The sequence below is a fragment of the Pygocentrus nattereri genome, chromosome 16 (assembly GCF_015220715.1).
Source record: "Pygocentrus nattereri isolate fPygNat1 chromosome 16, fPygNat1.pri, whole genome shotgun sequence".
NCBI lineage: Eukaryota > Metazoa > Chordata > Actinopteri > Characiformes > Serrasalmidae > Pygocentrus > Pygocentrus nattereri.
The window spans coordinates 36496511-36523467 of record NC_051226.1 but is presented as its reverse complement, the minus strand read 5'-3'; the positions used below and the strand labels follow the sequence as shown (position 1 = coordinate 36523467).

The following is a 26957-nucleotide window of genomic DNA, read 5'->3' as shown; positions in this document are numbered from 1 at the left end:
TAAAATCTTATTGAACTCCAACAGGACATCAAGGGCTGTTTTTGCTGAGTCACGGATTTCTGTGCATATGTGAACACGCCAAAGGAGCTCGGACCCTCTGAACAGCCACAGAACAAACAAATTTTGAGAGGTGGTCTCAGTTTGGTTCGTTTGTAGTTTGTTTTGTGCTTCAACCGATTTGTGCACTGTTAAAAAAAAAAAAAAAAAAAAAAAAAAATACACCACTGCTTTATGGTGAAAACCTCGAGGCTCAATGTACACACAGCTACTCTTCAGCTCTTCAGCAGGTAATAACAAAGCACCAGGGATCATTTACAGGGTTCTACTCAGGTTCTACTAAAGCCTGTCCGTGCTCTGCGACAGGACAGCAGTTGACACTCTTTCAAATGTTATTTCATTGCAGATGTGGATTTCCGCTGGGCTGAGCTCTGTGAGGAGCACCGCCGAAAACAGGGCCCACCGACAGACACGCAGGCTCATTTTTCCAATTCTGCATGATGCACTTCGGCCAGTCGTCTCAGTGTGGGGAACAGCAGAGCAGCAGGCATGCTTGGTGGTTCTTCTCGCCACCTGAGAGGTCAGATTTATCAGAGAATGCAGCCCAGTTTGCAAACACTGCGCACATTGTAAGTGCTGTGAAAGGGGTCTGAGTTCTAATGGACTTGTGGTCTGAGATCTCATCAGTGCTCAAAAGGACCAGAAAGAAAACCGAGTCCTCTTTATAGCTCGCTTACATCGTGAACACAAAAAGAACTGAGGTCATTTGCAGTAGGTTCCCTTTCAGATTCAGTTCAACAGAACTTCATTTAAAAAGACCCATATGTGAAAAGACCCAAAGACTGACCTCTGACGTCTGCTTCTGCCACTCAAGCCTCCTGATGGGTGCAGAGTCCAGAGCCGACAGAATGGCCAAATACGAGTTGAAGTTATTCAGCTTCCGCAGGTGCTGCAAAGAAGGAACAAATCAGAACATTCAAGAAATCACTCCTCCTAGGTGACCCGAAAATCTGACCATGTTATGATTTAAAACGTCATCAACTCTGATGTGAACGTGTGCTGGTTGGGCAGAAACGTTCCTTTACCTTCATGATCTTAATGAACTTGAGCAGAAGCTTCTCCCTGTCCTGAGCTTTCTCCTGCTGGATGATTATAGAGCGCACCCTGGTGGACAGGCAAGAACACAGCAGTCAGTAATCTCAAGCATAATCTCAGGTTACAAGATCAGACTTTTCCAGGTTTATTCATTTCAAACATCTCTTAACGACGACCATCATCCCTGTTTTTCTTCTCAAAGTGTCCAGTTTTTTGGACTTTCAGAGTTCTCTACGGCAGGGTTGCCAAGTCCAGCAGAAACCTTCAGCCCAAAGTTTGCTTAAAAGCTGAAGCTTTATCATTCTCTCCCATGCATTTTCAAACTTGCCTGATTTGGCAGGCAAATCGCACACCTGGCAACCCTGACGATCACTGTACCAAACGCTCCACAGCAAAACCAATGAAAAGTGAAAACAATTCTGCAAAAGCACCCCCAATCAGAACTCATGAAAAACGTGAGGGAAAGTCTCACATTTGAATGAAATATCTATAAAATATTTTTGTTTTTTGGCCAGGATCCCCTTCCATCCCCATTTCAGTGCTCTAACACAGAATCCATTTTGATCCGGCTTGTTCCGGCTCAAATTAAAGAATACATTTTAAAAAAGTATTTATGTAGAATAAAAGTCTCATGGAACTCATGCTGCCTCTCTTTGGTGCTGACGCGTCCTCGTATCACTGGTATACTGATAGGTTCTCATTCGTGACATGCATACTGAGCTGCTACACAGCGCTCTACATGACTTTTTTCAGATGTACTGAGAAAGTCTGTGTGAAATCTGAAATCATGAAAAAATGTGAAATCTGTGTTACAGTAAACATCAAAAATCAATCCGTATGATCATAATAAGCCATCCAAGACCAAATAACAAGTCCTAAATAGGTCCTAAAAAGGCGTAAGCGTGGTGTTCAGTGCACAGTCGGGCTTTACCAGTAGCTCATGTTGTTAAAGTGCTCTGTAAACTGAGTCAGATTGGGACTCTTCTCCTCATTCTGCTCCTTCGCCCACAGAAGCACCTCTGGAATCTAGAGAGGGAGGGAGAGGGAGAGGGAGAGGGAGAGAGAGAGAGAGAGAGAGAGAGAGAGAGAGAGAGAGAGAGAGAGAGAGAGAGAGAGAGAGGGGGGGGGGGGGGGAGAAAGGGGAGAGAGAGGGAGCGAGAGAGAGAGAGAAAGGGGAGAGAGAGGGAGCGAGAGGGGGGACAGAGCGAGAGGGGAGAGAGAGAGGGAGGGAGAGAGAAGGGGAGAGAGAGAGAGAGAGAGAGGGGGGGGGGGGGAGAGAGAAGGGGAAGGAGAGAGAGGTGGAGAGAGAGAGAGAGAGAGAGGGGGAGAGAGAGAGAAAGAGAGAGAGAGAGAGAGAGAGAGAAAGGGAGAGAGGGGAGAGAGAGAGAGGGAAGGAGAGAGAAGGGGAGAGAGAGAGAGAGAGAGAGAGAGAGAGAGAGAGAGAGAGAGAGAGAGAAAGGGAGAGAGGGGAGAGAGAGAGAAGGGGAAGGAGAGAGAGGTGGGGAGAGAGAGAGAGAGAGAGAGAGAGAGAGAGAGAGAGAGAGAGAGAGAGAGAGAGAGAGAGAGAGAGAGAGAGAGAGAGAGAGAGAGAGGGGGAGAGAGCGAGAGGGGAGAGAGAGGGGAGAGAGAGGGGAGAGAGAGAGAGAGAGAGAGAGAGAGAGAGAGGGGGGGGGTGGGCAGAGAGAACACGTCAACATTACACCGTTTCCCCGTCTACAGTGTCCTCACACAGCCGTGTTCCAGAGCGAGTGTTCACCTCGATCTTGTAGAAGAGCTCAGCGTCCAGTAGCGTGAGCTGGTCGGCGATCTCATGGCTGCGGAAGTCATGCAGCGTCCCGGGTCTGCAGGCAGAAACACGGAGTTACACAGAAGTGTGATCAGAAATGCAAGTCCACAGAGACACCAGCTGACTATGGGGGGCGTCCCTACCTGGCTGAGACCCCTCGTGCGGCGAGCGGTTTGAGGATGTGTGTGTGTCGCAGTAGTCTCTTCTGTTCCACTTTATCTAGAATGTTCTTGCGGAGAACCCGAGCCAGGCTGAGTTCTCCGTTACACACCAGCCGGAACACCAGCTCCATCAGCTGCCTCAGGATGTCCTCCGTCAGCTCCACCAGACTGAAACAGACAGACTCCGAGATCAGCGCAGACACTCGAGCGCAGACCCTAAATCAATCAAGCTGTTCCAAACTAAACCAGGAGGGCTGAAGATGGAATGTAACAAATCTGTGTGTGACCGGGTCATTCAGGAGAAATCTAGACCCAAACTTTGCTCCTCAAAGTAGCTAACAACTTATTTACTACTTTCATATATATATAAAAATGCAGCTTTTTAAATACAGTATATATATTTTTGTAGTGTGTGTGTGTGTTTGTGTGTTTGTGTGTGTATATATTTGTATAAAACATTGTTTCAGTCCTAAAATCTGATTGGCGAAGCTGCCTTCTAAGCCGCTGTGAAATCTATGATATATCCACAGGTATGACCGCCTCACATTAACTGAACTGTATTACTGCACCATGGCACAAAAACCCTTATGCAGTTAAGGGAACAATCTTTGACACTAATGCTGCTCGCATGGACCACTGAGTGTACTGATGAAGCAGGAACCCGTTTTTGTTCAAAATAAGTGACTGATGACTTATGTTCTTAACCAGAACTAGGCTGGTCAGCTGGCTAAGAGGCTAACATTAATATCACAGGCTTGAATTACAGCACGGACGGTCTGATTAACTGAAAAACTGCAGTATGAAAGTCTAAAAATGTCGACTGTCTTACACGCTTTAAACGTTCATGTTCCAGTCAGAAGTTGCTTCAAACCCAGGCTGAATCCCAAATGGCTACGGACTCCCTAAGTAGTGTTCCAGCTATGAAAGTGTAGGAATTCTAGCCTCTACAGACAAACAGTGCTAACAGACCCAAATGACTGTTTCTTAGCTGTATTTCGCTCTGCTGGGCTGCAGGATCCAGTATGTAAACTCCTACGTAGTGCACTATGTAGGGGGCCTAATAACCCCCTTCCCTTGATAAAATCGCAGTAACGCACTGCCCCTCATGGCTTATTGCTTTATTATACAGTGAGTAAGTAAGTAATGCAGCAATTTAATTAAGTACTGATTGGCCAAAGCAGGTATTGGATAATAACAATTATTAATTACAATTAATACTGGGCTGCTGTGAGGACAGGTTTAAAACAATTAACATCAAATCAAAACACAGTGTGCTAATATTATTCCTCTTTACTGCCTCTATCCTAAATATGTGTTTTTCTGAGCAAATAAACACTTACAGTCCAGATAAATCGATTTTATTTTATTTATATCTGTTCTTTTGGATGTCTGAAACTTGCACTGCACTGTATCTTTACAGAATCAAGAAATATTTATCAATTTTATTGAATCTTACACTCTATTACAATGTTTACATGGCAGACATTCGTTAGATGTTTTTAAGGTTGGAATCGATTTAAAATATTGATTTTAGCTCTAATTATTTGCTCTGCATTGAAAAAGCCCAGTTAACCAGCTCGTAACCGCATGTATCTGTATTTAGATACATGCTGACTATGTTGCTGACCACTTGTGTGGTTTAATCGTGTAGCCCTGCAGCGATGAAGTGCACTCACCAGAGCTCGTCCACCACCCTCACCAGCACGAAGAACGTGTTCTTACTGACGCGCTTCTTAAACGTGTCTGGGCTGTGGCAGAAGTGAGTGTATGTGCACTGCAGTTAAGGAACAAAGCATTTACAACAACAGCCCCGCCTCAGCCGCACTTACACCAGCTCATCACCACCCCTCCGCTCAGCTCTGCTCCACAATCAGAGAACAAACGCTCCGCGAAATTCATTCCTATTACATTTATTTGACATACTGAACGCATGGATACGGCACTGCGTACAGGGTGGTCAATAACGGAAAACTACTCTGAATTATAAAGGCTTTTTCCAGCACAGCTGCCCAATCAGAATCCTGGAAACCGGCTACAGCGTGCGATACAATCTAAATGACCAATCGTGCAGCAAAATGGACAACAAGACGATTAAACATCTGTTGAGCTTATTAATAAGCGATAAGAATGTTCAGCATAGCTCAGGGGTCGGCAACGTGTGGCTCTTTTACTGCCCCATTGCGGCTCCCCGGCTAAATTTACAGTAAAAATACTTTTAGCTTACGGTAAAATAAAGCTCTGCTGATCGTTCAACGCCGTTTAACAGTAAATGGTCTTAAACGCTGATTCACCCCAGATCAGCGCAGACGGCTGGTCACCATAGCAACACAGACAATAGTCTCGCCCAGCTAGTAGCTAACGAGACGGCAAAGAGAGAGATTTAAGACGAACATCTGTAATTTGGAGACTAAAGGACTGATTTGCATTTATAATCAGTTCAGCTGGTTTCCTGATACGTTTAATCTGTCAAACACTAAAAAGTCATGAAGCTGAAGTCGCTCCTCATTTGAATTTGTTATACCTTAAACTGGACATGTTACATTCTGAAGCCTCAGGCACCATTTAAGGCGGAACGGGAAAATTTGAACAAGAAGCTGGTGAATGAAAAACGACTTCAGCTCCGTAAAAAGACGAATGCCGAGAGACGTTTTCCAAGAAACTGCAGGAAGTTTCCTGCTGGAGAAGCGCGAAAATCAGCTATAGCTGAGCTGAAGCTTAAAGCAGAGCAAAGTGAGTCTGCGTTATTGTTTATATTTCATCTTTAGCGTATACAAGAACATCAGCACATACCGAGACGTATTTACAGCCAAGACGGACATAAAAATGTTGGAAATGGCTCTTCTTAACATTTGGGACTTAACACTGCGACCCCTGTACGTACACTGTATGCAGGCCACAGCGGTCACACTGCCGCGTCACCCACGTGACCCACGTGAACTCAGCATGTGTGGTGAAACTCAAAAATGAGACACCGAACACCGAAACAGTGATTTCAGTATCCCAACACTGGCACCTCGAGTGTTTAACTCAAGTATCTGTGAACACACACACACACACACACACACACACACAGTCCGAGTAAAGGATATCTGTAGTGTAGTTTCTTGATGAGGTCTTCAGGTGTGATGAAGGTTCTGTATGTAGTCAGAAAGGCTTCACAGTACAACACCAAATCTGTAACACAAACACAGAGTAAACAACTCTAAATAACCTTCTCACAAAAAAAGACCAGAGGGCTCATTTATCAAAGGCTACAATCACACTGCCAGACTAAGATGGTAGAGATATGTATTCAGAGCTGCCTGGACACACAAATCTCATCTGAGCCACTTTGCCTACGTTCGCATAATAAGCCTCGTTGCTCATTTCCGTTCCGTCTCTACCTCGACGGTGCACGTTCAGGTAGGTGACTCTTGCGTCCAGGAACGACCTGCGTGTGCACATCCTGATCCGAACTGCTTATGAAAGCATTAGAAGAGTCGTGTGTGAGAGCTTGAACATGTCGGGTCAAATACAAGCTTTGCTGAGAAAATAAATGAACACGTCCTCGACAGGGGACAAAATTAAACGACGTTTTTCTGATGAGTTTAATACCTTGAGGGAAAAAAAACAAACATAAAACGGCACAAACCACATTTTATGTTTTACTTCTTCTCCAATATTCAGCAAATTCCAATTAAATTCAGCAAATAAACAGTACCTGTCTATTAAAATGTGCAGAAGTGTGTAGGGCAGAGGTCACTAATAGGTGGACCGCAGTCCGGGTCCGGACCCAGACGCTGTCCTGTGCAGACCAGAGCCTATAACCCACTGGTCCTGTTTTAATCACCATAGCTTTTCTAGCCTTTACAGTGGGACTTCAGCGTCCCGGGAGACTCACAGACCAATCGCATGCGTTGTAAATATCACACGTGATGCTACTCAGCCAATCAGATCTGTGCAATATGATGAGCACTAAGACTTAAGTGAGTGATGCTACACACAGCGGAGGGACGAGGTGTCGGAGACGAAAGTGAGTCAGAGGGAAGTTATTTAACAAGTTGTGCTCTAAAAAGAGGAAACTGACAGTAAATGTTGTTGAAATGTGACTGAACTGGACTTTATTTGATCTGATATTCATTTGTCGACTGTATAAGATGCTGATATTCCTACTCGGCTACTTCAGTAAACAGTATATGGCACTGAGTCAGGATGCAAGTGAGACATTATGAGGTTCCGGACCTTCGCTCCTCTCTAACCGGAACGTATTGAATTTTAATTGAAGACCTCTGCTGTAGAGGATGTGTTCACCTATTTTCACAAGGGTGTCACTTCACTGGGGGCGCCAAAACTTTTGCATACGACTGTGGTTCCTTTCAGCTTTCAACAGAAGCAACTTTCCGTTCTTACGTGAAGGAAATAAACCTGACAGTGTAATAATTTCCTTTTTTAGCTGGTAAGAATTCACTGTACATTAAAATTCACCCTCCCATGAAAATAAACTGCATACACACGGCTGAAGAACGAGACCCCAGAACAGAACCGAGTCGAACACACAAAACAAGCTGAATAACCCGCTCTAATACGGAATGAACAGATTTAAAGCGGCACGATAGAATATAACTGGTGGAGATTTACCTTTGCGGTCCGTTTCGGTGGCGTGGACTAACAGAATGTCGCTGGAGCCGGCTCTAACATCAGGCCCATCATCGCCCTATCAGAGAGAGAGAGAGAGAGAAATCGAGAGAGGGAGAAAGAGAATATTACTGCAGACCAGTCAAGCCTTGCCCAATGAGCCAGCTCCCTAAAATACTGCACCGGCTGACTGTGTTTGTGTGTGTGGACTGATGCCTCTGCAGAGAAACTCTAACCGCCGTTAAAACCAACAGACACAAACACACTTGCACATGCAAACAAACGCTCTGCAGCTTCACTCGTTCATATCCAAACTCGGCCTGAGTGAACAGCTCTGCTGTATGAAATATAAGCCATGTGTATTAGACGTGGACACACACACAGCTGCTGTTGGCAGACTGCTGCAGCTGTGGCACACACTCTGAATGCAGTATGAGTGAGACTCTGCTGAGGTGCAGTAAATTCCAGAGGCCAGCAGGGGGCAACACTGTACCAAGAGATGGTTCACTCAAAAATCAGCAAAGTAATGAAAACTGCTTAAACCTTCAGGCCCATAATCAGTGAGAATTTATGTAAATGAGCTCTGTTCTGATTGGCTGCCTTACTTTTTGTCGTTTTTCAGTTTTTGACATAGTCTGAAAATGCCTGTTACCCTTTACATTGTATGTAAATTTCATGGCGAACGGACCAAAAGAAATGACCTAAAATGCCCTGGAAAAGCATCTGGTTCTTACATTAAATGTAAAGTAGGTTTTTTCCCTTCTGCTGTGAAGTTACCATTTGGGAGATATGAGGTTTTCTTCTGGTAACAGCGATATGGTAAATGTGCTAACTTAACTTAACTTACAAAATTGTTTCAGTTTATTCGATGATGCCTTTATTTATTTGAGCACTCACAGCAAAAAAACTTAACTCTGATCTGCTGGTTTGGATACTGGAGGGCACAAAATTTGATCAAATGCTATCCTGAAGTGGCACTTACTCCCACTGGGTGATGTTGTTAGCTGTGTTAGTTCTTACTGTGGGGTCAATGCAGTTACTGAGTAGTTTCAGCATCATAGACAATTCAATTAAAAACAGCTTATTTTAAAGTTTGGTAGATTTAAAGAAGGAAGGTCTGATTTGTATCACTAATAATCAGTACTCTAGGTTTTAATATCAATACTGGAAAAGAAAAAGTGTTGTACCATCTCTAGTATGAAGGCTGTAGCTGTTAGGGCTACTTGGAGTAGAGCGATCTTCTGTAGTATTAGTACAATATCATATCCCGCAGCCATACAGTGAACGAAAGGGGCTACGGAGGCTGCCAGTGCTTAGCTGATGTTATAAAGCATCTATAAAGGCCTGTACCTCTGTTTTAAGAGTGATGCGATTCATGATCTCTTTGTGATCCACTAGAGTCAGTTCATCAACGTCCTCTTTAACGTGGCCCGAGTCTGTCGACTTCAACCTGAAACAAACGGACTCGTGTTACACGCCAGCGCAGCCCCACACTCTCAATGAATGAATGCTCAGCTGCATCCGTACCTGTCTTTGGCTAAAGCCTCCTTGCTATTGGACGGGGGTATGTGGGGGGCAGGGTCCTGAATAACGACATCATCACAGTGTGCGGGCGCGTCCTGGAGAAACAGTGGAGAAGACCGCATGGTGAGCACATACGCACCACTCTTACCAGAGCTGCAGACATTTTCATAAATCAACGAATCTATTAACTATTATTCAAATGAATGGTTTCAAATTCTAGTTGTTCAAATCCTCTGGTTTAATGTTCTGTGTGACAAGTTTTTAAATCATAGGCTTTGTCCACATGATGGCCTATTCAAAGGAGTCACCCAAAAACCAGATTTATTAAAATCATATATAGTGTAGATCCCTGTAGTCGTGTCGAGTCGTGGCGTCGGTGCCTTGCTCTTATGCCCATATTAGGAACTCCAGGTCTAAGCCCCACTTCCCGCCAGCTTCTTGTTCGAATTTTCAGTGCCACCTTAAACGGTGCAGCAGTTACATTCTGAATGAAGCCCTTTAACCTCTTCAACTCCTGGAGATCACCGGTGGGTCCAAAACGCACTTGCTCGTGTTCTTCATAACGTTCATATTTCATAAGCTCCACTCAGAAGCTGGGCGTCATATGAGGCTGTAGCTCTTCTCTCCAGTCAAATAGACGGTGATGTCATTTTAAACCCTAATAAATGATAAATAATACAATTTTCTACTGAAAGTCGACCCGTTTTTCCACAAATCTGGGTTATAAACTATAAACAGACGGCGTCTCTTCAGTGATTTGCTCTGTAAAAATGATTTTTTTATAAAAAACACAAAGCGTCTGAGATTTTTGGCAGCTGGCAAAACAGAAACAGACTTCATCTTCACACAGAGTTGAAAAGCATCATATGAGCAGGTTTCTCCATCTGTGTTCACAGAACCAACAGGTTAGTATTGTTTTGTGCCGTCTGCTAATGTCTGTGATAGTTAATCCCAATTGCTCCCAATTTAAGGAATGGGAAACATTCAAATAAGAAGCGAAAGCAAAAAAAACAAAAATAAAAAGGTAAATTCAGCCTCATAGTTTTAGCACTGGTAGTATTATTTGATAAGGAGTTTTAACATAACAAACTATCGTACCTTGAGGTTTTATTTACGGGTAAACCTGTAAAATATGCGCTACAGTAGAAAAGGTAGCACAGCTTGTCAGAGCACCACCACAGCCCACCTTAGTTTCATGCACCTTAGGGACAGTAGCTTTAGCTCACATGTAGCAACATTAGAATTAGGGCTCTTTAACGCCCTTGTAATTCAAAGGATCCCGTGGTGTTCGCGAGAAACATGTTCACAGGACAAAACGTATCGGGTTCTGAGGATTTGTATTTAACACAGGGGGCGACAGAAGCAACTTTTCGAAAACCCTATTCACTCTGGCCATAGACAACTGGAGGTTAGACCCGGAGTCCCTAATATGGGCATAAGGACGACTACAAAATGACGCACGACGACAGTGGACTATTTCCGGATTAAGACGACATTCAACTCCAGCTCAACCAGAAAGGACTCCAAAAAGACAAGCTTGAACGCCACAGCGTCAGATGTGACTGCTGTTCTCACTGTGCCACAGAAACTGCTGTTAAAAGACAACGAGGATGATCAAAACTATGAAACTTCACTTACAGTTATACAGAAGAGCTTTACTGCCGTGGAGCAAAACCTGCTCTTCTCCACTGCATGGCTACAGGATCCAAAGTAACTAATGTAGCATAGCTAGTTAATGCATGCCATTTCAAATCAGCTATATTTCAAAAATTAACACAGCACACTTTCACACTTACAAGTGTTTCATTCTAAGCAGATTATCAATATGGTATCTGACTCTGTATCGCCGAGTACTTAGAAATTTGTACTTGGTCTGGGGACCAAAAAAAAGGTATTGATGCATCCCTAGTTATATTTTAATGTCTAACAACATCCACTTGGATATTTTTACTCAAAGTAATTTTCATGCTTTCATTTACAATCAAATTTGGATGTTTTATTGTTTTGTTAATCAGTAGAACTGCGTGACCAAAACACTTGAAAAATCAGATTAAGTGATTTGTGCTCAGGCAGGCTTAGAGAGCATGTGGAGCAAAGGAAAATGAACTTTCCAGATAAGGACATTAACAGATTAAAACACTCGGGGCAAATGAAGCGCTGACGTTGACCCTCCAGTCCCACCTTGGGCAGTTTTTAAATACAGGCTTGAATAAACTACATGCCAATGTATGAGGCATGGCAGTATGCAGTTTTGGACACTGCCAGTATGTTGAGTCTTCCACAATTGACTGTTGGATCCCTGCTTCTCACACACAGGTACTCACTGAGTGGTGTGTAGCGTCTCCGTTGGCCTGAGTGGCGGAGTACAGGTTCACATACTCTCCCTCTCCACCTTCATCATTGGCACTCTCGCTCTACAGGGAGAGAGAAAGAACAAAGCAGTGGCTCAGACGCAAACGAAGCATAGAGAATGACAAACAGATAAAAATATACATAATAAATGAGTGAGTCAGCAGAAAGGGGCTTACAGCAAACCCTCAGCAGCATCACAGTGTTTGTTTAGTGTTTTGTGTGCATATAAAAATGCATTCGGAACTCAAAGTGACCACATGACACACGCACCCAACATCCCCTTCATTCTCTCCGGTCAGCTCGGCCAGGCAAGAGAAAAAAAGCATAAGGAAGAAAGATGAGAAGAATGAGAGAAAGACTGAATAATGAAAGAAACGTCTGAAAACAGCAACAGGGGTTTCTTATCTCCCCCAATTATCTCCCCAGTTTAGACGAGTCCAGTTCAAACCACTAGTTAGGACTCCCCGAATCACGTGATACCACCAGCGCTAGGAGGGCGAACACAAGAATGTCTCTGGACACCCGAACGCACTAACCACCAGTTCTTTTCTGCCAGCTTACAGATGCCTGCACTGAGTAGCATCACCCGGGGTGATCGGGGGGGCATCCTCCCCACCCAGAGAGAGCGAGGCCAGTTGTGCGCCACTCGGAGTATCTGTGGAAGCCCACCACTCTACGGATGCAACTCTCCAACTCTCGAATATCAAAATGTGTCAGAGAGCTCATCCCTAGACGTGATATTTGAAAACGTGACACTCACAAAATATCCAAACAACATAGAACGGACAAAAAGCCCCATCAAAACATCTGAATATTTAAAACACATAATTAAAACTGAATAACGATTCTACAAACACTCTACATTCAGAAAAATAAAGAGCCAAGCCTTTTTTAATGACCCACGCAATTGTCCAGTTCTGCACTGAAGAAGCTCATTAACAACATTATCACATCATCTTAACCCCACAGGCCTCAGCCTCAGAAGCTCCGCCCACAGAAGCACAATGCATCTGATATCCACCGCATGTTAAACTGGCCACAGCTACTGGGCATCTGGAGTCTTTAGAGTAAAATATAGCAGCTATGCAGCATTTAGTAGCTAGTAAGTTAGTATCCTCTCGTTCGCTGGCGCAAACCACATTATTTCATGGGTTCATGATAAATCTAAATCTTAACTTCACTTAATCCTCTATACGGCGTTGCCTCTGGGCAACAAACCCATTTTCCTCATTTTACACTCACAAAACACATTTAACAGGGTTAATAATAGAGGGCAGAGTTCAAGTACGTCAATAAAACCATGTTATTTGGTCCTACTCAAACTTAGTGGACACTTTTAAACCTTTAACATTCAGTCTAAACTCTTTTTATAGGAAAATTTGTAGAATTGTTTGTTGCTTTGAAGCAACATTATAGGGCAGTGAAATAAATTCAGCCAGTCAGAAGCCAGATCTCACCCCTTCAGGGACCCCCCCCCCACAAATATATTACTATTTAATAATCAGGTCGAGTTTATGCAAGAAAAGTCAAACAAATATCGTTTGTTTTGCTCTCACAATGCGTGCAGTAGAGGGTTAAAAAGAAATAAAAAAATACTTAAGAAAAACTTGAAAAAGTGTAAATTTAGGGGTTAAATACTCCAGAACTGATGATTTTTTGGTGTATATTTAGCTTATTAGCATCTGTATTAATGTCATGGGCTTAAATAGACCACAATACAATCCTTAGACCACAATACAATCAAATTAGATTTATTTATTTATTTGCTCGCTCATCTTATCATGTTTATTATTCTTATTATTAAATTGTTTTTACTGAGTGGCTGCGGTTTGAACTAATCCGGTAGGACGGTCCACGCACACCTGTTCAGTTTAGCTCCACCTTTGCACAGCGCAGTCATAAGGAGGGTTTATATTGTTTATATTTTTGAATAAAGCACAATTCAGGCCAATCAGAAGAGAGCTCATTTGCATACATCTGTTATTGCGTACATTTGTAATGCTAAACAGGAAACAAGACACACAAAGATAGCATAGATCTAAATAACAAAGATGCTTTGATTTCAAGGAATAATTACGGTCGATTTTCAAAATGACTTATGAGCAGTTTTAGTTCACAGCAGGATGAGAGGCCTTTAAAGCTGAACATCAGCTGCCGGGCTGCTTCAGTGCAAAGCGACTCCTGTCTGAGCGTGTTTGTGTGGTAGATGGGAGAGATTAGAGGCTGCAGATAGGATGACCTGCAGAAACTCGTCAAGAACACCAGCCAGAACATTCCAACCCGGCCCACTCGCTCACTCTCGCGCTCAGCTCAACATGTTTCCCGAGGAGAGCAGGAAGCATCCCCCTATTCTATTCTGTCGGAGGAATTCCGGAATGCGAACATTCCACAGAGACCCGAGGGAGGGAGGGAGAGACTCCATCCATATGGTTCTCACACACAGGTCAATCGTGTGTTTACTTGTGGCCATGTGAAGCAAGACAGCACATGGTCAAGCACTCACTCTCCATGTGTATTGGACACACAAAGTCTGAGACCCCTGTGAAATTCTGAAATGCAAAAATTTAAACCAAACGAAAATTTATGACGGTAAAACAACGAGGAAGAGTTTAAGATTTTACACTATATTTATGCAACTGTTCAAATGTAAAGGGCCCACATCAGGAAAAAACTAATATCCCTCACGTTTAAAAATAAAAGCCGTGTGTAAAAGTCTTAAATGATCACTCTTGAAGTGGAGAATGTAACTAAGCTGCAAAAAACAGCCCATTTCCAAGTGAAAGTTCCTACATACTGACCGTTTTGGTGTCCAAAGTCCATTAAATGAGTGGGCATCTTATGCTTCTTTTACGTTACTGTGATATCAGAGCACCTTCAGAGCTCTCGGGTGTCTGTGAGTACAGTACTGAAGAGCTGGCCCCATCATCAGGAGATTGGGAGGTCAATCCTCAGTGATGCCACAGCAATCACACAATTGCCCTCTTTTTGGGTGGGTAGGATGGCCCTCCTTTGCCCCACATCACTTAGCGCCAATGTAGCAGTCTGATAGCTCACATAAGAGAATTGGCACATAGCGTGTTGAGTTTCAGTGACATCGTATTAGAGTTAGTTTGAAGCATCATGCGTCATGGAGGAAGCAACAGCTAGGTTTCATCCTCCATGCTCGGCACCTGCTTCTGATTTGGGGAAATATACAATAAGTACGACTGGCAAAGACTAAACTGGTGAAAAAATGGGTAAAAAAAAGGACAGAATACTTAAAATGCCCACCTCTTGTGATAGAGTGGCTAATCTAGTAATCTGTGAGTGTGTCACTCTCTCACAGCCCACTGCTGACACCAGTGCAACGCAGTTCTGAAGAAAGCCAAAGAAAGCCAACCATGCAGGACTAAATTGATAATTCAATTTAATTAATGAGTGCAATTTCCAGCAGGACCAGGCCCCTACATGTTTTAAGTGTGGAACATTTTTAAAGTAAAAATTTTGCACTTGTAGTTTTGGTTTTGGTCTGAAAAACTGCAATATTAAAAACAAACTGCAGATATTTTCCCCAAAGCTTTCAGCCTTAGATTGTTGCAGTGCTGGGGATCATTTATATTACCTTCAGCAATTCTGATGGAGTTAAAACCTTGTTAACCACTGTAATGTATGAGAACACCTGGGTGTTTCCAGATTGATTTGAAAGAACAGTTTAACATGCATACAAACTAAATAACAGCAAGTTTCCTCTCTAAAAATCTGTTTGCCTGGTTAGCAGTTATAATACCATGTAAGGCTCTTTTAAGAGAAGTAGGACAAAACCGTCCAGTCAAAACAAGCTCTGTCAGGTTTATAGGACATTCTTTATCCATTGACTGCCAGCCCAACAGCATTTCACAGAGTGTGAATATTCAATGGTGATTCCGAACAAGTACCCAACTACTCAAAACCCCTCTTAAAAACAATAATATTTACATTTTTAGAATCAACCACAAACGCATAACTATAGCAAAAAAAAAAAAATCCAGTATGTTTTAACTTGTATTAACAGTGTATACTGGTGATTGAAATCAGTCGTGGTGAAAATCACGTGGCCTGGCTAGCGGTACCTGTGTAAGGGTCACTATTCTGACATATTTAAGTTGATTTATTTAACTTGCCAGCCTCTTATTAGTAAGTTTTAATTTCGCCAGTTCACTAAAACTGATTCACCCACGCCTAAAATCGTGGTACTTGTTTAAAAATACTAAACATGACTTAAACTAAATGCTCGACAACTAATTGTACTCAGCCTACTAAACATATTATCTCTAATATCATAGAACAGGGTCAGTGCCGTGTGCAGGTCAGCAATAGCCAGCAAAATGGACAGGATTCAGGTCAGATATGGTCCTTGTTTAGGCACAGATCTTATATTTTCCTCGTATTTTCTCCACCCACCCTGAGGTTCTCTGGTAAAATTTGTGTAGTTTTATGTAAAAAAAAGTCATAATTCATTTTTACGCGGCGATTTTTCAACCTCTCTTTATTCCTTAGAGCTAAACTGCCTGTTTTTTGTTGCTGTGCCTTTAAGACAGATATACGTAAATGAGCTCTGTTCTGATTGGCTGCCCTGTATTCAAAAAGCAGTCCAGAGCTGAAACACTCCTTATAACGTCAGTGTGAGTGGGCGGGGCTACACTGCTATAGGCTAAACAGGTGAATGTATGTAAATGTGTGGAAGGATGAAGGTGGTTTAAGGGGGATGGGATCACCATGGCACACTAATCTTTGTAGCTTATAAAAGGACAAATTTTCTGAAAATGAAACAAAGAAACAAAACACCAACATCACCAGCGAATCCATGAATATTCAAATTATTTTAGCCGGCCTGAATAGCTTAACTCCCCTATATCATCTGATACAGAGCTAACGTGACACTACAGCACCGATTACTATCAACAGCATCCAGCACTAGAGTGTGGGATCCACCGAGACCCTGCTGGGGCTCGTCCTACGGCCCACAGCACGAGGCTGCTGTGAGCTCCCTCTCCTCCACTGAGCTCTTCATGCATTTAGTGGTCTAGAGGGACAGTTTTAGTAGAAAACCAGTCACGTGTACTTCAGCACTGATCCTGGACCAGCCTATGAAAAAGTGCCTCTTACTGCAGGATGGAGACCTGTGTCCTTCAGCGCTGACCTGAGATCAGGGCTTTAAACAGGCCAAAAACTTCCACTCCACACCCCTACACGCAGATTAAGGGGTTTTAGATAAGCGCGTGGGTCAGAGACTTAAAAACTTAAACCCAGATAAACGCAGGAGGGAGATTAGATAAAGCGCTCAGGTCTGCCTCTGGCCAGCCGTACACTAAGACCCTCAGGGTGGGATCAGAGCAGGAAAGCGTATAAACAACCTTAGAACAGCATTTAAACAACGTTTAAAACTCAATCCCTGAGCCAGAACATGAGAAGCACACGAGAAACTCATGAGAAACCATATCCACCAATATCACCAACCACATACATTAAAAATACACAGCAAGAGCACATAGGAATCCAGCAGGTCAGCTCTGCACAGGGCAAAAATATCTCCGTGGAGCACGATGTGGCGTGTGTGTATATTTAGAACTCAATAAATCCGAAACTGGAACTTCGAGAGGAATCAAAGGAACCCATAAAACGAGAACTGACAAAGAACATAAAGCAGCACAAACAAAGGCTAACCACACACAGGATCCCAAAAAAGACAACAGAAAATAGCACATGGAAACCAGGCAGCACAGAACAGACACAGCCCCACAGGAGAACGTTCAGGGGAACCATACAATGTTCTTACACTTCAGCATTTATCCCAGTTTTCATTTCATTACTGACGGGTTTTTATGCTTCTAAAGTAAGACACAGTGACAGAGTTAGGAGAATAAATACAGGCTAAAACTGTAAAAGCTGCTGTGAGTCGCCACAAAAGCCTGAAATAATCATTTAAAATCAGAGACGTCGGGAGTTCTTCACACCTCGTCGTACGTCTTTACATATTAACGTCACGCACTCAGGCTCAAAAAGTAGCTCGAGCTTGATGTTCAAGTTTTAAATGCAAAATCAACATTAGGCTTATTAAAGTGCTACATGGGTAAAAGTATTGGGACACCTACAGAACCTTTTCTTTGTAAATCCATAGGCAGTAATATACAGTTGATCCCCCTTTGCAGCTACAACAGCTTCCACTCTTCTAGGAAGCTTCCTAAAAGATTTTGGAGAGTGTCTGTGGGAATTTGTGCCCAATCATCCGGAAAAGCATTTGTGAGGTCAGACACTGATGGTGGATGAGAGGGTCTGGCTTAAATCTCTGTTCTAGTTCATGGTTGGGGAAAACTACCCATACTAAACTCACCCTGTCAGGCCTTTATGGAGCTGCTTTGTGCACTGGGGCTCATTCATGCTGGAACAGAAAAGGTTCTTCCCCAAACTGTTCACTCAGAGTTGGTAGCACAAAATTGTCCAAAATGTCTTGGTTCTGCTTAAGCATTAAGATTTCCCTTCACTGGAACCAAAGGTTCTAGATCAACCCCTGAAAAGCAACCCCATATCATCATCATCCCTCCTCCACCAAACTTTACAGCTGGCACAGTGCAGTCAGGCAGGTAATGTTCTCCTGGCATTCGCCAAACCCAGACTCGTCCATCAGACTGGCAGATAGTGAAGTGTGATTCATCACTCAACAGAATACGTTTCCACTGCTCCAGAGTCCAGTGGAGGCACTTTATGACACTCCATCCAATGCTTGGCACTGTGCATGGTGATGTAAGGCTTGCATTCAGCTCTTTGGCCATGAAGCTCCTGGCACTCAGTTTCTGTGCTGATGTTGATGCCAGAGGAGGTTTGAACTCTGCAGCTATTGATCAGCAGAGCGTTGGTAACTTTTATGCTCTATGATCCTCAGCACTCAGTGACCCACTCCTTAACTTCAGGTGGTCTCACACTTCGTGATTGAGTTGCTATGGTTCCTAAACGCTTCCACTTTTCAACAATACTCTCACAGTTGGAATATATAAAGAGGGGTGGGGAGCAAATTTCGCAAACTTTGAATTCAGTCAGGCTCTTTAGAACGACTCACGGGTGTGAAGGCAGGCTGCATGGCTAGCTGCTTGATTTTATACACCTGGGGCAAAAGGACTGCAAGAACACTTAAATTCAGTGCTTAAGAAGTGTGTCCCAATACTTTTGTCCATATTGTGTATGACAATGATAGCAGATCCTCGGAAGACGCATCCTTTACTAAGTTTTGACTGAGTTCTCTTTGAATTCTCTTCCCGTCAGATTCATCTGCTCTGGGAAGAGGATGGAAGCACAGCCCACGCTACAAAACGTTCCTCCACATCTTGCGGGAAATTACACATTTCCACCACAGAGGTCTCCAAATCCCCCCAAACTTACATAGTGTAGCTTTAATGTCCATCATACAAACTTAAAAAAAAGATGGTTCTTCAAGGTTCCTTTAGTAAAGGCAATGGTTCTATTAGGAACAAAGAGTTCTATATAGCTCTTTTATTTCATGAATTTTTCTAAATTCATAATTTGCATATTAATCCACAAACATAACAACTGCACTGTTTTATGTTTGCTACCCTGTGATGACGGACCGTTTTGAATTCTAGTAAATCAGCATGAAAAAAACGAAAACTAGAAAAACATTTTGAAGAAAAACACCAGACTGTTCCTCTAAACTCTCAGCAGGTGTCTCAGAAACGTCTGCTGTTATTTAATGACCCCGATGTCACACAGAGCTCGAAAACACTGAGGAGGTGCCCTGACTGGTCATCACTCACCATGGGTGTGGTCAGAGAGGCGTGGCCACTAAGGAAGGAGTTAGACACAGACAGGCTGAGACCAAGAGCAGACTCCGCCTCCTCCGGAACACCAGCGGATGGAGGGAGAAGAGAAAGGGAAGAGGAGGAAGAGGAGGAAGGAGAGGACGAGTGAGACGCCTACAGAGAGAAGGAAAGTGAAAGAGAGAAAGAGTAGAGGCGGAGAACAAGAGACAGAGCGAAAGAAAGAAAGAAAGAAAGAAAGAAAGAAGAAGAGAATGAAAAACCACAGTAAGAAAGAAATAAACAAGCAGTTACTGCTAAGAGTTACTTAAAGAACAACTAGCACACAGTGAGTGTGAGAGAGAGACGGAGAGAGAGAGAGAGAGACAGAGAGAGAGAGAGAGAGAGAGAGAGAGAGAGAGAGAGAGAGAGAGAGAGAGAGAGAGAGACAGAGAGAGAGAGAGAGACACAGAGACGGAGAGAGAGAGAGAGAGAGAGAGAGAGAGAGAGAGAGAGAGAGACACAGAGACGGAGAGAGAGAGAGAGAGAGAGAGAGAGAGAGAGAGAGAGAGAGAGAGAGAGAGAGAGAGAGAGAGAGAGAGACAGACAGACAGACAGACAGACAGACAGACAGACAGAGGAAGGAAGAGAAAAGAGGAAAGTCTGAAACAGAGTTCTGTGCTGCTGGAGCTGAAGCACAGCTGAGATTATCAGTAAGGAATGAAGTAATTTACTGACTACTTTGATGTTTGATGGACAATCAATGAGGTTTTATATATATATATATAATATTATTCATTCTTATTTTATTATAATATTTTACTGGAAAAAGCTTTTCCATCCAAAGGATTATCAGGGAAAACAGAAATTTCCTTACAAATTTTGTGGAAAAATTGTTTATCAATATCTGGATGTTGCGCTAGATGTGTGTGATACTTCAGCCTGTTAGTAGGTTGGTAAGATGTCACTAGGCTGGGTGGTTGCTAAGGTGTTGCTGTTGTATCCAAAGTGGTTACTAAGGTGTTGCTTGGCTGGTGCCAGGTTATCCCAGGTGGTTGTTAAGGTCTTGGAAGGCCGTAGCTGTAGTATCCCAGGCGGTTGTTAAGGTCCTGCTAGGCCGTTGCTATGATATCCCAGGTGGTTGCTAAGGTGTTGCTGTCGTATCCCAGGTGGTTACTAAGGATTTGCTAGGCTGTTGATTTTAAGCCAATTTAACTCAAATAAGTAAATATCTGTGTATTTGTGAAACATTATTTCAATATTTCGAAATTAAAAAAAAAAAAAAAAAAAAAAAACGGGTGGAGTTTCTCCACCTAGTATTAATACCGTCATGTAAGGATTGTTAAAAAACGTCAGTAGTGATATTTCATTCCATTCCTCGTTACTTCTACCTGTGGTTGCTTCTCTCCAGGGAAGTCATCTTTAATAATTAATCACTTCATTAATCATTAATGAACGACCTCTCTACGTCCCCTCGGTGCGCTTTGATCTGTTCACCCAGCAGGTCACACAGATCGGGTACAGGTACCACAATTTGACCGCTGACCTTGGTCCGTTCACCCATTAATCAGTGATTACTGATAACACACATCTACACAAGTGTGTGTGTGTGTATATATATATATATATATATATAAAGAGTATTTGATGTGTGTGTTTATATACAGCTCTATGACGGCCAAACAACGTGCTGTGTTGCTTTTGGAAGTGAACAGAACCTTTGCAGCATAGTATATATTTTTTTTTTGCAAATGTTAGTGGGGTTATTTTATATTCGATCACCTTAAAAACAGAAAAAAACAAACAGTAATTATTTCTTGTGCAAAATTTGACACTCTTCTAGATATAGTCTTAACTCCATTGGCCTTAATGGCCTTAATAGCCTCACTGGTCAGGCAGGTCATGAATGGTCATTAAGAACCATCAGCTGATGACAATTCCAGAGGGTCATAAAATCTCAGACTCTTCCAATACTCTGCTAACACTCAACATCCATGGGCTCCTCTTCGCGGCTGGCTAAGGATCTGAAAAGGCCTACAAAGCAGTGAACTTGCAATTTTCCCTGTCTGAAATTAAGTGAAACCTATTTTTCAAAAATTCTACATAATTAAACGGTCAAGATGTAAACAGAGTGGTTTGGTGTGAAACGCTGTTCTAGAGACACTTACTGAGCCAGAGCTGTTCACAGTGGTGGTGATAGGAACCAGACGTCCACCTCTAAAAGCTCCTTCACAGAAAGGCGCTGCATGAAGTGGTTAGATATACACTGCCACATGACTGACAAACACTCAGAAGACACGTGTAGGTCCATTTGTGGCTTGGATAGTAAATAAAATGGCTTGCAGTCATGATGAGCCCTGGTTCCTGTCACCACCACTGTAGACATCTGAGGCTCTATTTCATACCACATCACTCTGAATGACATCAAATTATTCAGTGATTCTGAATTTCAGAATTTGAGGGCCGGGCAAGATATGCTGGCTAAAATATAACAGCCAAGAAACTGCAGGTACGCTTAGCTGGCAGGGACGGTAGCACGTGGTCAGCTCACCATCCAGCACTGCCTGTACAAACATGGAAGAGTCATCAGGAGGAAACCAAACTAGCAACACAAAAGTCTGAAGTATTCAAAACATCTAGTTCAGCCAGAAGCATTTTGGAAAAAAGTGCTGTGGAATGACGGAGTAAAAATGGGGCTCCATGACCACAATTACCAAAAATATGAAGAAGAAAAAAAAAAAAAAGCCAACACCTGGCTGACTGTTAAGGAGGCCTGTTAGGCTGTGGCAGCCAGCATGACGGGAAACACTGCACCGGTAGAATGGATTCCTCTAAATACCACTAAATCACTGCTGCCGGAACAAAACCTCACATCCCCAAAATGGTAAATTTACAGGAGAAGCAGAAAAACAGACTTTACTGGTAATGTAAGTCAATGGAACCAGATTTTTTCCAGGTCATTTTGGGCCATTCATCATGAACTTTATGCCCAATATAAAGGCAACAGGCGTTTTCAGAATGTCAAAAACTGGAAAACGACAAAAATGGAGATTTTGTTCCAATAGCAGCAAAACATTGGAAGCAAACGTGACGGTCATGAAAATGTGGGTGAAAAGAGGCAAGACAGGACCAATGACCCCAAAACACTGCAATGAACAACTTCAAGAAAGGATAGCAGGAGCTTTCCGAATGGCCCTCACAGTCAGCCTCCTGACGTGAACCTCACTGAAAAGCAGCGCTGGGCACAGTTTAAACATATTGCAGGGCTAGAAATGCTCTGTAAGGAAGAGTGGATGGCAAGTCGTAAAAGAAGAACAGGACAAATCCTTGCTGGCTATAAAAAAGCGTCTGCAAGCGTTGAAGTTCTGACTCAACAGGCAGTCCAAGCCACAATTAGTATGTTTAAGTGAATCGAATATAAAGTAACTGTACAGAAACAGGCTGAGGTCACTTTTCACTTCAACAAAATCACATTAGAAGGAAACTTTACCAGCAACACAAAAGTATATATAGTGTGCTCAGTGTATGTGTGTATAGCTGACTGTGTGTGTGTGTGTGTGTGTGTGTGTGTGTGTGTGTGTGTGTGTGTGTACCAGCTGTCTCTGTTTTGGGGGCAGGGCTGGGGGTGGTGCGGGCTCGTGGACTGAATCCGAGCTGCTGTAAGACTCGTGGATGCCGTAAACCTCCTGGAAGTGTTTGTTCCGCCGCTGCTCGTAGATGCGCTCGCTCTGAGGGGTCTGGTAGAAGACCGACGGCTGTGGCTCCGAGTAATCCTCCACGAACTGCATGTACTGCAGGACTGAACAGAGAGAAAGACGAACACATCACACTGCGTGTCCAGTTACACACGGCATCAACAGCATAGAGGAACACAGTCGTGCGCAGTCACACCACAAACCCTACAGTCGCTCAACATCCAAGCTTCACAACACACACTGCTTGAACTCACTACTCATTACTGGCCACATACTGGAGATCTATCTGGTGTAGGACCACATGGGAAAGCGGCTCCACTTCAACCCTGTAATGTGAACACAGGCTGCCCGAATCGGATGTCCTATATATGAGATTTAAGCAGGAAAGCGTTTCCAGTCTGAACAGTAAGCGATGCCGTGTATTTAATCCTCTTCATTAGCTGCTGTTTGTATTGTATATGTGTGGCCTTGAATGGCAACGTTCCGGTTAGCTAACAGGCTACTGTCAAGATTAAGATTAAGTTAAGATTAAGTGATACTTTTTTGATCCCACAAACGGGGAAATTCCGCCTCCGCATTTAACCCATCCGTGAAGTGAAACACCACATACACACTAGTGAATACACACACACACTAGGGGGCAGTGAGCACACTTGCCCGGAGCGGTGGGCAGCCCTATCCACGGCGCCCGGGGGGCAGTTGGGGGTTAGGTGTCTTGCTCAAGGACACCTCAATCATGGACTGTCGGCCCTGGGGATCGAACCCGGCAACCTTCTGGTCACAGGGCCAGATCCCTAACCTCCAGCCCACGACTGCCCCAAATCAATATGAGTAGTAAACAGTGACAAAGACAACAACATGTATTACCACAACAAACATTTTTACTGCGGTTAGTTATTCTGTCACATTTGCCCGGCACTCCCTGGTAACCGCACACACGCCGCTCTAAACTTATTAATAGGTGCTATGGCCAAAAATATTTATCGCTGCTGTCGGAACAAAACCTTGTATCTCCAAAACGAGGACTTCACAGGAGAAGGATTTTACTTTTAATTTAAGTCTATATAGCACCAAAAAGGGTTCCACTACTGATACAAGCCAAAGACCGACTTTTGCTTAGCGTGTATTTATGCGTATTATGTTTATTTTATAGATTCACTTTTAATAAGAACTGAAGCAAATCGAAAATATTGTTATGGGGTGAAATAGTAAAAACAGAAATGATGTTTAAACGCAACCAATAATCTGATCATAATCTGATTATTCAAACGACCGTGTAACACACCATACTCGATTTCTTATATGGGAGTAAGGTCTAGAAATCTGATGAAGTAATTGATAAAGAGGCTGGATTTTAGCTGAATAATCAGATTTCTCGGTGCTGTGAACTCTGATTTCTTTCAGACTTCTCAGTCGCTCAGGAGTGAAACCAGAAGGTGGTACCAGAAATAAGCGAGCAGTGTTGCCACGAGACGCAGCAAAACACTGAGCGATGCTGAAACCAAATTCATGCTTGACGAAATGAAGGATTTAAATATACTGCATATTTTGTTTTTATAAGTTTGAGTTTGATGTTACGTTTATGTCACATCTTCTTCTGTGAGTTTATTGGCTGGTTATCAAGCAGAAATCTGATTACTGTCAGATCACTGACAAGGAGTAATACAGGCCTTACTCTGTATGTCCTTATGTCACTTTATCGTTAATTTCAGGACCTCTTATATTTATATTATTTTTTATTACTCTATTTTTCTACAATTAATGTTTATTTTTACGATTAGTGTCTTTTTTTAGTGTCTATTTAAATTCATACTTTTCCTGTTTACCGTCTATTTGTTATTGTTACACCACAGGGTCTGAGAGCAGCGCAATATCAGTACACTGTATGTCCTGTAGATATTGTAGTATCGACAAAAAAGCTGACCTGACAAAATCAGTTTTTTTGCAGTTATCGGATTATTAAGTGCATGTAAACACAATATATAGACAGATTTGATCATTACTTAATTACTATAACAGGATAAAGCTGAGTGCATATGAGACAGCGGCTTCTCTGAGTGCAGCAAAAACAGTGCTGAATGTTTTAAGTCTGAAGGTCATTTGTTTCACAAGTGCACCTCTTACACCCGAGCTTTAAGTTACGGGTGCCAGACGCTGCTGGAATGTGGTAAATATTAAAGCGAATCATGCTCAGTATTAGCTGAGAAGCTGCAGTGCTCTTATGGGCGGCGTCTCCTGAAGCAGCTGACCGAGTGAGGCTCACAGTAGACCGTAAGCGCATTGCAAGCTGGCTAGTGTCCATGTCTAACGGCTGATGGCTAACCCCAAGAGACAGGCTGTGCTCTACCTTCTGCTCTCCTTCCTGATTTAACTCATTATATTCTGATATCTGCTCTTTAAACAACAAACTGGACTAATTTACCTAAAACTGCAGTTCACTAAACGAGAGATGAGGAAATTAGCGTGTTTTGCACTGTATGTGAGTCACGTTATCTGTTTTTTTTTTGTGGCATACGAGCCCAATATCACCCACTACTCCTCTAACTCTTACTGGTTTTGCTCTTTTTCTCCGGTAGGGGTGGTGGGCTGTCACTGAAGACGCTCGGAGTCTCGGCTTCGCTCCCGTTACACTGCAGCCCAGGAGACACAGGCGTTACCAATGGAAACGGCGGTGTGGGCGTGTCCTCCTCCTGTAAGTTGTCGTAATGCGAGGGAAGACGTTCGTACAGAGGACAGGACGAGAGGATTGGAACAGAGCGCCGCTTCTTCTGCGGCAGGGCGGGGGGCTGCTCCCCATTGGATGCTCCAGCAGTGGAGGGCGGAGTCCAGTGATCCAGAGAGCTCTGGCTGCTCAGGGGGGCGCTGAACCGGGGGTGGGTGGGGCCAGGGGACGGAGATTCACTGAGGCTTTCGGGGAGAGGACTAAGGCAGCCGCTGTGAACTGTGGGAAACGGTAAAGGCTCGGACACGGAGAGATCCTGATGGAGGAAGTCGTAGTCAGGATCGTATCCTTCTGTGTTATCTACACAGAGAGAGAGAGAGAGAGAGAGAGGGAGAGAGGGAGAGGGAGAGACAGACAGAGAGAGAGAGAGAGAGAGAGAGAGAGAGAGGGAGAGGGAGAGGGAGAGGGAGAGGGAGAGGGAGAGAGAGAGAGAGAGAGAGAGAGAGAGAGAGAGAGAGAGAGACAGAGAGAGAGAGAGACAGAGAGAGAGAGAGAGAGAGAGAGAGAGAGAGAGGGAGAGGGAGAGGGAGAGAGAGAGGGAGAGAGAGAGAGAGAGAGAGAGGGAGAGAGAGAGGGAGAGAGAGAGGGAGAGAGAGAGGGAGAGAGAGAGGGAGAGAGAGAGAGAGAGAGAGAGAGAGAGGGAGAGAGGGAGAGAGGGAGAGAGAGAGAGAGACAGACAGACAGACAGACAGACAGAGAGAGAGAGAGAGAGAGTGTGAGTGAGTGAGTGAGTGAGTGAGACAGAGAGAGAGAGAGAGAGAGAGACAGAGAGAGAGAGAGAGAGAGAGAGAGAGAGAGAGAGAGAGACAGAGAGAGGGTGAGAGGGAGAGAGGGAGAGAGAGAGGGAGAGAGAGAGGGAGAGAGAGAGAGAGAGAGAGAGAGGGAGAGAGAGAGGGAGAGAGAGAGAGAGAGAGAGAGAGGGAGAGAGGGAGAGAGGGAGAGAGAGAGAGAGACAGACAGACAGACAGACAGACAGACAGAGAGAGAGAGAGAGAGAGAGAGAGAGTGTGAGTGAGTGAGTGAGTGAGTGAGACAGAGAGAGAGAGAGAGAGAGAGAGAGAGAGAGAGACAGAGAGAGAGAGAGAGAGAGAGAGAGAGAGAGAGCGAGAGAGAGACATACAATGATTACATCTCTCTACAAATAATGCTCTGATAAGAAACACACCTGTGGGGTCTTTTTTCTGGTCCCCTCAAGGCTACTTGTTTTTCATTTTCAGGAAGTAATGCTCTTTTCAGAAACTATAA

General features: G+C 43.5%; 1 protein-coding gene across 7 annotated transcripts in view; it reads right to left on the bottom strand.

Moving 5' to 3' along the window:
- Window positions 1–26957, bottom strand: part of rapgef1b (Rap guanine nucleotide exchange factor (GEF) 1b) — a 68257-nt gene that overhangs the window by 3732 nt on the left and 37568 nt on the right. For 5 of the 7 annotated variants that reach the window (XM_017683951.2, XM_017683950.2, XM_017683949.2 and 2 more), the window contains 14 exons: window positions 25542–26012; window positions 22889–23094; window positions 19314–19472; window positions 11502–11591; window positions 9181–9272; window positions 9004–9103; window positions 7657–7732; window positions 6129–6213; window positions 4716–4808; window positions 3022–3207; window positions 2849–2933; window positions 2024–2118; window positions 1083–1161; window positions 845–946 (listed from right to left, as the gene is read on the bottom strand). In XM_017683951.2, coding sequence (XP_017539440.1) covers window positions 845–946; window positions 1083–1161; window positions 2024–2118; window positions 2849–2933; window positions 3022–3207; window positions 4716–4808; window positions 6129–6213; window positions 7657–7732; window positions 9004–9103; window positions 9181–9272; window positions 11502–11591; window positions 19314–19472; window positions 22889–23094; window positions 25542–26012 — 1919 coding nt within the window. The remainder of the gene's footprint in view (window positions 1–844; window positions 947–1082; window positions 1162–2023; window positions 2119–2848; window positions 2934–3021; window positions 3208–4715; window positions 4809–6128; window positions 6214–7656; window positions 7733–9003; window positions 9104–9180; window positions 9273–11501; window positions 11592–19313; window positions 19473–22888; window positions 23095–25541; window positions 26013–26957) is intronic. The other 2 variants (XM_017683954.2, XM_017683955.2) reach the window with 1 other exon arrangement.